General features: G+C 36.7%; 1 protein-coding gene across 2 annotated transcripts in view; it reads left to right on the top strand.

Annotated features, from left to right (window-relative positions):
- ITGA1 (integrin subunit alpha 1) overlaps positions 1-12,588 on the top strand; it is a 175,360-nt gene extending 162,772 nt beyond the window's left edge. The window contains exons 25-30 of one of the 2 annotated variants that reach the window (XM_007457201.1): positions 1,004-1,117; positions 2,915-3,019; positions 3,181-3,285; positions 4,278-4,370; positions 6,535-6,651; positions 11,342-12,588. In XM_007457201.1, the coding sequence (XP_007457263.1) occupies positions 1,004-1,117; positions 2,915-3,019; positions 3,181-3,285; positions 4,278-4,370; positions 6,535-6,651; positions 11,342-11,386 (579 nt within the window). In that variant the 3' untranslated portion in view covers positions 11,387-12,588. The remainder of the gene's footprint in view (positions 1-1,003; positions 1,118-2,914; positions 3,020-3,180; positions 3,286-4,277; positions 4,371-6,534; positions 6,652-11,341) is intronic. The other variant, XM_007457202.1, reaches the window with a different exon arrangement.
- The last annotated feature ends 488 nt before the right edge of the window (positions 12,589-13,076 follow it).

Below are 13,076 nucleotides of genomic sequence, written 5' to 3'. Positions count from 1 at the left end.
GAGACCAGGCACAGATGGTCAGGAATCTCCAGAATTCCAGGGTTAAGGGTTGCATTTAATCTTCAGCAACCACAGAAAACAGCTCCAGATCTGAATAGCCCTCAGTCTAGAAGGCTCAGGTAGGGAGGTCAGTGGACTTCCTGGCGTCTGTCTCTGTAGATTAAGGAGCACCCTGCTCGCCTAAGAATTCAGCGCAGAAGGGCCAAGGAGACAGCTGAGGACCTGGAGAAGAGGGGGTGGGGATTGCACCTGGTTGGCCCAGTTCAATGCACTTCTCCTAAGCAGGCGAGGACTTCTGGACAGTGAGTCCAGCTTCCTTCTGAACTTCATCCCGCCCAGACTTCCTCCCCTATGCACTTCATCACCGTTGATGGCAGGATGTGATGTGAAGTGATAATTTTAGGTTAGTGGATAAAAGAGATGGGGATTGAAATGAGAGTCAGTCTGACTCTCATCGGACTGGATTACCAACAGCCAGGGACACAGCAACCCTACCTGGGCACAGGATTGTGAAGGGAAGCAGATGGCTGTCTGGTTTGCCTGTACCGTTGTGGCAGATACCATCTAGCTGGGGTGAGAAATGACTTTGTGGGCTCAGAGAATTATAGCAAGCTGGATTGAGGCAAACAAAAATATGCTCACCTGTTCTGAGTGAATCAGGTAAGTGTTCTCCCTCCTTTCCACCTCCAAAAAGACTGGTGTGTTGAAAAGTACAATGAGCATGGTAAATTGACACAAAAAAAATTAACTCATTTTGGGAAGATGAAGAACCAATATATGATTTTAGCTGATGCATATGACCACTGACCATGAAACATCTTTATTTTTTGCTTGTTTAATTATGCCAATTCTCTGTACAGTGCCATAAACCCTCTGCATTCATTTTGGCGTTCAAAATATTTCATACCTTAATTCATCAATTAAGAACCAAAATCCTACGTAAGACAGAAAAACTACTGTTGAAAGAGGAAGAAAGGATTACATTTCTTCTCTTCCCCTGTAGATTAGAAAAAGTGGGCATTTTCCAATGCCAGAACTTAAGCTGTCAATTTCATTCCCCAACATGACATCAGATGGTTTTCCTGTACTGTACTCAAGTGGGTGGTCATCTTCTGAGGTAAGTCATGTGTGCCTCGGAGTTATGTCATTATGTGATCTTCTTCAGTTTATATCTAAAGCCTTTTATTCTCTATGATAAATAGATTTTATCAAAGTAACATGGAGAGGCATTTAGAAAATTATACTACCACTACTACTAGTAATAATAATAATGACTTCCACTAGTTATTTAATAGAGGCGTTAGTTCCTTACCGCTGCTGTGGTAACAAATTACCCAAAACAGCGTGGCTGAAAACAACAGAAATTTATTCTCTCACAGTTCTGAAGGCCAGAGTCTAAAATTAAGGTGTCAAAAATGTTGGTTCTCTCTGGAGGCTCTGAAGAACCCTTCATTCCATGCCTCTCTCCTAACGTCTGGTGGCTTGTGGCAGCATAACTCCAATCTCTGTCTTCACAGGGCCATCTTCCCTGTGTTTCAGTGTCTTCTCCTTTTCTGTCTCTTAAAGCACACCGTTCAGTGGATATAGAGCCTGCCCTAAATTTAGAATGATCTCATCTGGAAATTCTTAATTTAGTTACATCGGCAAAGGGCCCTATTTTCCAATAAGGTAATATTCACGGGTTTCAGGTATTAGGACTTGGGCATATCTTTTGGGGCTCACTATTCAATCCACTGGAGCAGATTTTAGATAACTAGTTGTTGACTTATGCCTGAAGAGTTTGTTGCACCTTTAATTTGCTTGAAGTGATCAAACCACCCTATAAAAAGACTTATTCACTGCTCCTAAGCACACACAGCTGCACCCAAAACGGTACAATACTACCTACTCATCCCAAGAGTTAGCCCCCTTTGTACCTATAGCATTGAATGAGTCGATATGGTAGTTTATTTTTATGGTTTAGGTATCTAAAACATAGAAAATCACAATAAGTATTGAATTAATGCATGCATTATTTCAGCATTTGACAGTCTCTTCTTTGCAGAGATTTTAAGTTAAGGTATTCTCAGAAATCAAGAAATAGCAACAGTGGTGGTTGACTTGTAATATTTAAATGTTTTCCTAAAGGCAAGGAGAACATAAACCTCTAGCATTTACCTCTAATCCGAAAATGTTGGTGTGTGGGAACCTAGAAAGAATAAAATTAGACTTGTCCTACTACTTATGAACCTTCATCCTTATTACCTTTTATCAAGGCTGTAGAGAGTCCTAGGGAAGCAAAAGGTTTACTAGATTAAGTCTAGAAAAACCATCCAAGAATCAGCTAGCTTATAAACATGGCATTTTAACATCGATAGGGCCGCTTTCTTACATCTCCCTACCACACACACTGTGTCTTACCCTGGTGTATAGGGTCTCCAAAAATATTATTGGATGAATACATAACTACAGACAAAAGTCCCTCTCTGGATTTTTTGGTTTGTTTATTTTGTGAACCATTATATGAGGCAACATATTGACTAACAGATGCTAACCTTTTTTTTTCCTCAGTAGAGTTAAATTTTTTTCTCTCTCTATTTTATGGGACTCTACAAACTAATGTTTGATGAAAACAAATTAATGAATGTATTACTTATGTAATAGTAAGTTCTACTAGCATCCTTCCTTTTCCATAACAACCTCACTGCTATCTATTACAATTGAAAATGGCATGGTAACAATAATTATTATCGGGGGGGTAGTATATGTATATGGCTGGTGCAGAATAGCTTCTTCCATATGGCACACTTACGAAGATGGATCTTTCAGGTATGGCAATGGCTATCATTCACAGATTCTTCACATTATTGCACCAAGTCATTTTTCCCTCTGACATCAGATGTTGTCTGATAAAAGACATATTTTTATTTCTTAGAATGTCAACTGCAGACCCAGTAGCCTCCAGGATCCTTTTGGTATCAACTCTGGGAAGAAAATTATAATATCCAAATCTGAAGATATCAAACGAGGCGCCATTCTGGTAAATTCAAATTACCAAGACAAGTACTGATTTTACCTCATGCTTTCCAAGTGAATAAATTCAATACCAACCTAAAAATAACTATGTTGTAGAATATTTTAATACACTATCTTTTATCAAAAGGCAAGAATACTAATTTATACCTCTGGGCCTTTAAACAGGACTGCAGTGCATGCAAATTTGCCACCATCACATGTAATCTGATTCCTTCTGACATGAGCCAAGTGAATGTTTCACTTATCTTATGGAAACCAACTTTTATAAAAGTAAGTGATTGTATAGTTCTCTGCAATAATTGAATAATATAAACAAACATTTGTTCAACACTTAATAAAAGCAAAGCAGAGTGCTTCTCTAGAAAGAACACAAGACTGGAAGCCTGGAAAAATGTGGTCCAAGCCCAACTCTACTAAACCAGCTATTTGGGTGTCACTTTCCTTGTCTGTTAGTAACTAAGTTATCTCCAAGGTCCCCTTTCATGTATATGCTTCTTTTTAGTCTCTCTTGTTCTTTCCTTTACACTTCAAGAGATAAACACCTATACAATAGCAAAGTTTGCACTTATCTTAATACCTTAGAACTCAGTTAAGGGACAAAGAATTATAGAGAGACAATCCTTGACAGCATTAACAAAGAGTAGAGCTAACATATATTATAGACTCATTATATTAGATCAGACAATCTATCTAGCTATCTATTTTGGAGGACGTTTTTAACCCCTAATAAAGTCAAATCCATCTGACAACTAGCTCTTTAAAACTTAATCCATTGTATTTTATATTATTTGTTTCTCTATTAGAAGTATTTTGTTAATTATATGAAATTTCCATTTTTAGATTTAATCATATTAAGTTGCTATTTTCGTAAGTCACAAACTGTTGAATATTGGTAATTTCATGCTTAATCCTAAACAAGCTCCTATGTAAACCTCATTACCAGAGAGTAGCTATTCCATATCCAGCTACATGAAAGAAGGACAGGGTTTGGAGTTGGTTTTGCGAAGGATAAATCTGAACAGAAACTGTGTTATTCAGAAAAATTCCCCATTTTATAACAAGGATCTAAGTGAGAATTTGAGTGCAGAGAGGAATGATGGATACACAGTCATCATTTCACACCATCAGTTCCATCTGGATGTTAAACCAGTGTTTCAATCTGTCAGAAAAATTTTAGTTTGAAAAATTGCACTAAAACATGACTAGCTCTCAATGTGATTAGCTCAATATATTGAAAGTAGTAAATCCTGTTTGCTTTTCAGGCACATTTTTCCAGCTTAAATCTTACTGTAGGGGCAGAACTTCAGAGTGAAAATACATCACTAGTTTTAAGTGCTGGCAATCAAAAAAGAGAGGTAAGTGTGACTCCAACTTTTGAAAACATTATACATTTCCCTCTGTTTGTAACATATGTTTTATATTTGCTTATAGTCCCCAAAGCAGTGACTAGCACTGCTCTCAATAAGTGACAGACACTTTCTGCTTCAAATTACACTTGAGTAACTTCAAGTGTGATTTCAGTCTCATTCTTCTTGGTAAGAAACTGGGAAAAACCGCGATATTTACAATTAACATGCCGTGTTTAACTTGATTACTTATAATTATCACAGTAAATTGATGTTTCTACTCTCACCTTGATAACAAATGATGCATTAGTAATTTTCCTCCTTAAAAACCAATATTATAAAATGTAGTTGACATCTGAAGAACAGACTAGAAAAAACAATTTCTGTACAGAAAGTGTCTTTATACTGTATAGGAATACATGTAAAATTTTAAAAGATTTCTTCATTTAGTCATTGGGAAATTTGAAACAAAAATGAAATACTATTCCCCAATACAAATTCACGCTGGAGTCCTGGGTAAAAATAAAATGGTGTGCGTTTTTTTCTCGTCCTGTTATAAAGTAAGGCCAGAATACCTGTTATAGATGTGAGCACTTCAGCATAATTCCCCCTTTTATCATGAGAGTTTAAATATTTCATGTGGTTATCATGAGTCATAAAATTCTATTTGGAAGCTGCCTAACACTGATGTTTTAATGTTTTTATTTCAAATTCGTACCTATTTTAAATAATTCCAGTGACCTCTGATAAATATTTACCTTTAAAGAATATATACATAGAATATCTGGATATAATGTTTACTTACTTTATAAAGAGCACTTAACCCAATAAATGAAAAGTTATTCCACATGTAGAGAAGCTAAAATTTCTCCAGTAAGCATCAAAAAATATGAGTATATATTATACTGGAAAATTTGATTCCTAAATATGAGTTGTTAAAATATTACAGTTAGCTTTATTTCCCCTAAATGTTAGTTTAAAATTCCGCATGGAGCTCTTTATTTTACATTTTATCCTAAAGACAAATTGTACTTAAATTGTTAAAATCACTAAAAATGATCATTTTGTAGTTCTGTGATCTTGGGGAAGTCACTGACCCCATCCAGATTTCCCTTTCTGCACCTCTAAGTTCAAGGAAATGTTTTAGATGTGTTTAAAGTCTGTCTTCAAAGGTCTGATTCTCTGTACATCTATACTCCTGCCAGCTCTGTCTTCCAGATGCATGAGTAGTGACCTATCCGGAGCCGTTTGAGGGGTTTGGATCAATATCCACTGTATGCAAATATCTCCCCTGTTAGTTTCTTTTTTTTTTAAACCCCTACTCTTCCCCTCTAGGTTAAGGAATTGAGATGTTCCCCATTAAAGGGAGATGCAGAACCTTGAGCTATTATTGGTCATTGATAGCTCCCCTGAATTAGTTTTTGTTCTCAGAAACCTAAGGGATGGGATGCAGGGCAGACAAGTTTCATTGAGGTTTGGGTGCCACACTGAGAGAGCTTGAGTAGCTGGAACTCTAGAAGCTGTCTCCTTCAAGATTTGCTTCAGTTAAGACCTAATTTAAAGATGCTAAGAATATGTCAACTGGAATAGACAGTGTGGTATAATTAAAAAACACACTGGGGCGATGTATGCATGAATTCATTTATCTGTACATTTGAGATTTGTGCATCTTACTATATGAAAGTTATACCTCAATTTGTAAACAAAAAATAAAGCACATTAGAATTAGAATTAAAGTTACAGTTAGAATTAGAAGACCTACTCAGGTTTATATGTCAATAACCTGTGACAACGTTCCAGCCCCAACTTATGGTATTGTGATGATGCACTGAAGGCTACTAATAAATCTTTAAAACATATAATACTGTTGGTTTCCCCTGAGTTAAATTCACCTCTACCACTGAGAATTCTGATTCATACATAGTTTACTCTTCATGTATAAATTTCTGAAGGATAAAATTATAAAATTGTTTTGGTAATAATGAATATGACATGGTTAGAGATTTAGAATAGATGAAGGGCATTTTAAAGTATGAACTCACTGTTTTCTCTGTATGTAGTAATGAGATTAAGCACACTGTCTGGTAGAAAATTATAGCCTGAAAGAACTCAGTGTACTGGGAGTTCTAATAGATGTTTATCAATGTTAACAATCTTGTTTAATAATTTTCAGCTTGCTATTCAAATATCCAAAGATGGGCTACCAGGCAGAGTGCCGTTATGGGTTATCCTGTTGAGTGCTTTTGCTGGATTATTGCTATTAATGCTGCTCATATTAGCACTGTGGAAGGTAAGAACCAAAGTTCCTTTGACTTTTCTACTTCGATTGTCAACAGCATATTGGTGAAACAAATTGTGATTTATCCATGCTGTGAAATATAGTATCACACAGCAATTGAAATGATAACCACGACAAAATTAAAAAGAAAAATGCATATCTCATACATTGTGCACAACTTGATCCCATTTTTGTTCAAGAAAACAACTAGACATATCCAAAAATTATGGAAGATCTCTCTAGAGGTTAGGATTATAGGGGATCTTCATTTGTCTATAACACTGGAAATTTTAAATTAAGTATGCATTACTTTTATAAACAGAGAAGAATGAAAACTCTCTTTTATAGAAAAAAGAAGAATGAATTCCTGTGTCAATTTAAGAATATATAGCAACAGAATTATGGTTAAGATAAGCCCTATCCTAATCACATATCTCTATGTATCTTAAAACTGCTTCTTTACTATATAAAAATACCACATTTTATGCAATAGTTGCATGCCTGAGTGAGAAATGAAAGATTTATTCAATTAGTCGATGAAACGGAAATCTTGTAGTTGCATAGACTCCCGTTTCAAATCCTCCTGTAAAACTGAGTAACCATCTATTTTCTGTCGGGTCAATCTCTATATTTACATAGACGTTTTGCTTAAACTGAGATATGCAAAATTTTTCAAACACTTAGCTGTACCTTTTTCAAATTAAGCAGAACTGAAATGATAGCTTTTAGGATAAATTTAATAGAGCATAAAATCTCATAAAAAGTTGAATTTAATATTTTTCTAGTTAAATATCAAATTGGCATTTATTCTACCATATATCACCCTATATTTTACTTATCGTCTTGTTTAAAAGCTAAGCTATGTTAAAACTACAGATTGTGGTTACATATTCATTTTTCTGATGCCTGAGCAACAGAATTATCTTTTAATCAAATAGTTTAAATAACAAATTTCTCTCCCACCAAATTACCAACTGTTCCTATCCATTCTGACTAACATTAGTTATAATGACTTAACTTCCTCTTTGGTGGGGTTACTCTCAGAGAAGATGAACAAAGCCATGTATATCAGGAGCATTTAGTTCAGTAAATAGATTCCATTGCTTTTCTCCAGCAAAGTCTCCAGGACAGAATTCTCCACCATCTCAAACCTCCAGCTCTTCCTCCTACTTTACAGGGTATCCGTGCTCTGTCTGTAATACCTGGCTTTGCCACACTGTGGTACCCAAGGCCCGGCTTAGTGGTGTCAAGGTTGTGCTTGAAATGCAGAATGTGGTTTCTTTGTTCATATGCACCTGTAATAGAAGATTTTACTGTTGGTTTCTTTCAGTATGGTCTTCTAAGCACAGCACTTGCTCGTATAGTTTTAGGACACCGCTGCCAAGAGGAGAGGAAAGCCAGAGCTGACTATTTGGATAGTCTCTCTAGTTGTATACCTCTTTTTAAAACGAACAAATAAGTTTCAGCCACCTGTTTTTTGGTCATCAGTCTGAAAAAGCATAAGTATAAAAACAAACACATTCTTCAATCCAGGAGATGTTTTGATGACACATTCTGATTGCTTCTTAGATCTTCTTTTTAAGCCCAAAGAAAGACCATTTAACAGCCTTTGGCCTGTCCTGACCAGTAGGTATAGTTAGTTCAGCAGCCACATCAGTGGGAGCTCCAGCAATGAGAACGGTGATTCCACAGTAGAAGGGAGGGGAACTAGCACTTACGGAGTGTTCACTATATACCAGGAACTGTTTTAAGCTTTTCCACTTAGATACTAACATCAACCCTATGAGGAAGATGCTATTATGGACCTCATTTTGTAAGCCAGGAAGCTGAGTAATAGAAAAGTTAAGTATGTTTCCCAAGGCCACATGGTTTGTCAGTTTCAAAGTAAAGATCTGAATCTGGGCATTTCACTTTTGTGTCAGCACTATTAGCCCCCCACCCCCACCCCACTCTATGTTCTCTCTTGCTTCTATTCACTCTGTTTTCCTTATAACCTCTTCAACTAAGTATTTTAACTACATTTTACCCTTGGGGACACTGAAGCAAACAGAGAGTAACTCTCCCAAGAGTTACCAGCTAGTAAGGGACTGGGTTCAAGCAATGCTCTATCTGCAAAGCCCACCCCTTATCCAACATGTCCCACCACTGCAGGCTATGAGGCAAGGCTCTTCACTCTGGAGCTCCAGGAATTGGGTTTCGTTTAAGAGGGTCATAAACTCTCTGAAATGTATAAAAATATTTGGTACTGGAGTGAGAACCCCAGATTGGATTCAGACTTTCAGCAGCTCCATTATACTGAAAAGATTAATTGGCCCTCCTCCTGCTCGAACCTCCCTGAAGAATTTGATCTGCAGTAGGCTCAGAAGAGCTACTCTCATCCCCAGGCACCTTTTTTTTGCGGTACGCGGGCCTCTCACTGTTGTGGCCTCTCCCATTGCGGAGCACAGGCTCCGGACGTGCAGGCTCAGCGGCCATGGCTCACGGGCCAGGTGCTCCTCGGCATGTGGGATCTTTCCGGACCGGGGCACGAACCCGTGTTCCCTGCATCGGCAAGTGGACTCTCAACCACTGCGCCACCAGGGAAGCCCCCCCTAGGCATCTTTTTAGACTAACTAGATATGGGGCAGAAACCTCAGGACTATCCTTTCTTCCTTCTTCTTCCAAATCCCACCAGTCTGGAAGTTCATCAAAATTCTCAGTCTGAGACTTTGTGCAGGGAATAGGCTAAAGCTTCCTCCTAGAGCTAGAATTCCATTTCAAAAGGCACAGTCCTTATAGCTTTACCTTCGTAGCATGCATAGCAGAGATTAAAGCTTGACAAAATCTTAGTAGTGCTTAATATGCTTGATGTTGAAGGGAGAAGGCTTGTAGAGGACACAGGTTTAAATAAGTTAGGAAACATGTCCTGAAATATGGTACCACACACTAAGGGAGGCGCCCAGTCAAGTCAATATAGCCAATAGGATAGAATGGGACTCGGTCCACAGAGGATCCCCGAGAAATCAGATCGTTCCTCTCTTAACTTGATCTCATACTGATGTCTGATTCACCCTTGATGATTTATTTAATAATCCCAAAGCTTTGTTCCTCATCCAATATGCATATCCTTAGGGAGTGTGGATGGGGAATAGCACTGCCATCTATTAGTCTATGTTGATATAAATGTTTCATTCAACATTTATTGTATATTAAAGTCATTGAGCATGTATTTCCGCCAAGGACTGTTTAATCAGACCTTTGCCACAGGGTTTTGAACTAGGGGGACACAAATAAGATCATTAAGTAAATACAAAAAGAAAAAGAAGGAAAGAGAAAGCTACCAAGAAAGTCTGGGTGCTCAAAACAAACTTAACTTGTTGCAAATGTTGACTAGTATTGGCCCTGTTCAGTTTGAAGCTATAAACTGTATTTTCCTAATCTCCACTCTAATCACCCAACTTCCACTGAAAACCCAATGTTAATAGAATCAGTTGGGTGGAAAAGTTTAGATAACAGAAGTTAAGCTTTAAAATAAAGGATTTAACATGTGAAAGCAAAGGAAGGTTGAAAAGAAGCAAAAAGACTTGAGAAAGAAGAAGAAAAGGTCAGGAACTGGGCGAGGCAGGAAAGAGAAAAGTCATGATTCACCACTTGCTTTTGTAAAAGGCTTGTCTGATTTATTTTCAGAACATGCAGGTACAAGTTAAAGGGCTTAATGGGTTGTGAATCCAGAACTTTTATAGTTGGCTCAAAGGAAAAGGCCTGATACTTGCAGGAGAACTGGCATTCTAAGGAAGACACATTTATTGTTTCTTCATGTTCATTTGTTCTCTTGTCACCTTTTCTGTGACGTCTACCACCAACTAGATTCTGGCATGGAGAAAGACATAAAGCCCTGAGTAAAATTTCTCTAATTTAAAACTGCATATGTTTGACCATTTATGCCCTCGAATCCCTCGAACCCGTGTCCCCTGCATTGGCAGGCGGACTCTCAACCACTGCGCCACCAGGGAAGCCCTATCCTTATTTTCATTAAACTCTTTAATTGGAAATTATAAAGCACTTGTAATTTTTATGATGCCCCATATCACAAAGCATAATGAAAAGGGACCCACATTCACCACGACGTGAAATTTTTCATATGTTCAGTGACTTCATTTTCATATCCAAATGATACAGGGTGTTTTCAAGAGACTCTTTATGTCAAGCCTGTATAGACAGATGTGCTAACACATTTAAAGTTAATCCAGACAACTCAGAAATCCTCCCCAACCCCTTAGCCATAGTGTACCTACGAGATTCACCATCAGCAATAATTACCTCAATTTATGACCATCAGTTACTTGATGAAAATTTCTCTGCCACATCCCTGAAAAAGAAAGGTGATGGCAAAGTAGAGACAGTGCCAGCTAACTGCAGTTTGTATGTCTCCCAAAATATTTTTCCAAACCCTTTAAGTTAGTTTGCTACATATACTAGTTTTTACTAGGAGACATGATATATTTAATTTACAAAAAAGTTAAAAATGAAATAGCAATTTGATAAATGAGATTTCTTGACATTCAGTATTACTTAATAGATCTATGAAAAAAATACCTCTTGATTATATTATTTGTATGCCCACAATTGCTAACATTTTACTAAACTAAATTTTATCTGAGATTAGTATTTATTACCTAAATTCAAATAACTAATTGTATTATGTCTGGTATGTTCTCAACAGATTGGATTCTTCAAAAGACCACTAAAGAAGAAAATGGAGAAATGAAATATTTTAGAAGAAATAATTATTCAATGATCTATCCTCAGGTTTGCCTCAAATATGTGACAAGAAATTTATAAATACAATTAAAGACATAGTCACATAACTCTATGTAATCCATCAGGGATTAATCACTTAGAAAATGACAGATCAAGCAAGATCCAAAAACAATACATTAAAGCTTTATTTTATAAAATGTTGAAAAATATTTTAAAATAATTACTCATTTTTGTTGAGTATTTAAGCAAAATTACAAAGTGTTTTGAAGATGAAAAATAACCTGTACAAATATGATTGTATATTAAATCACCATTCCAAGTATTTAAGGAATACATAAAAAGATTGTTATTATCATTGAAACATTTACTTTCAAAATAATATAAATTAAGCTTTTTCCACTGATTCCTGATGGATATCCACATTCAGCATGATGGTCAATATTTGTAAATGCCAAGAAAGGAATTTTACCTGAAAAAGATCACTTCCCCCCATTTAAATGAGAAAAATTTCCCAGGTGGAGTCTATATACAATATGGACTGAAAATAGAATTAAATCACAGAGAATATATTCAGCATCTTTGTGTTGGGTTCTATACTGGGAAAGTTTTCTTTTCAAAGTGTTTGAAAAGTAGTACAATTGAGCTGAAATTCTATCTAGGATAGAAAATCAAGATAGACTTGTTTAAAAGCAAGTGCACTGAATGGATTAATTTAAGCTTTTACAGAACACGCCTAGTTTTGGTATTGAACTCTAGAACTCAAAACTCTTTTATACTGAAAAAGCACAGCAGTTTTATGTGGCATAACAGTGATTTGTCGTGAAAAGTCACGTTGTGTGTGGGATATGCTAAAATGGTTTCTGAATGGAACTGACAATGTAGATGGATGCCGCAGAAATGCTGTTCATCTTTTGAACGTGAGAGGGTCCCAGGATATAACCCAAAGTAGGAATTGTCTCAACTCCTTGGTACATGGTTCATTCAAACCCTCAAGCTGTGAGAGTATGTTTATTTTTAATATTTTAAAAGATATTTAAATTTCCGAACGCGGTTCTTCTTTTTATGGAAAAGCAGTATTCCATTTCAGAATTGCATTTTACCAACAAGCCACTGCTTTTTGAGTGTGGCATATCAATGTTTAAATAGATCTCTGGAAATGTATTTTAAAGAATTTCAAGTTTGAAACCTCGCACCAACAGAAAGACATCACACCTTTGTATGAGCTTCTTTGTTCTTGAAGTAATCACCGTGGTGCATGGGACTCTACTGTAGCATAAGCTCCTAGGTTGCTCCATTTCTTAGGGAAAAAACAATGAATGAATGTACATGTGAACTACTGCTGTAAAATTTTCTGATACTTCTGCAACTCCATCTCTCCACCCGATTGACCATCACAAGATGAGAACCTGTACTTATCTGGAAAGTCCTGGGCTCTACTTTTCTCAAAAAGCAGCAAATCCATGGAGAAATTAAATGCCATAAATTTAATTTTTAAAAACTAATTTCCAGGGAATTATCTGTGGACTCAGAGGCAGCCTACCTCGTGGCTCTCTACATCTACATCTGAGATCCTGATGGTCAAAGACATGCACCTGGGGAGTGCTGAGGTCCTCAGTAGCTAGAAGAAAGGCTAAGTTTTTCCAGAGATTTGGTATCCTCTTCCTGGCCTGTGATTGCTCAGTAGTGTCCAGTTTTAG

The sequence above is a fragment of the Lipotes vexillifer genome, unplaced genomic scaffold (assembly GCF_000442215.2).
Source record: "Lipotes vexillifer unplaced genomic scaffold, Lipotes_vexillifer_v1.1 scaffold208, whole genome shotgun sequence".
Classification (NCBI taxonomy): domain Eukaryota; kingdom Metazoa; phylum Chordata; class Mammalia; order Artiodactyla; family Lipotidae; genus Lipotes; species Lipotes vexillifer.
The sequence above is the reverse complement of the archived record's forward strand: the minus strand, read 5'-3'. Positions and strand labels throughout refer to the sequence as shown.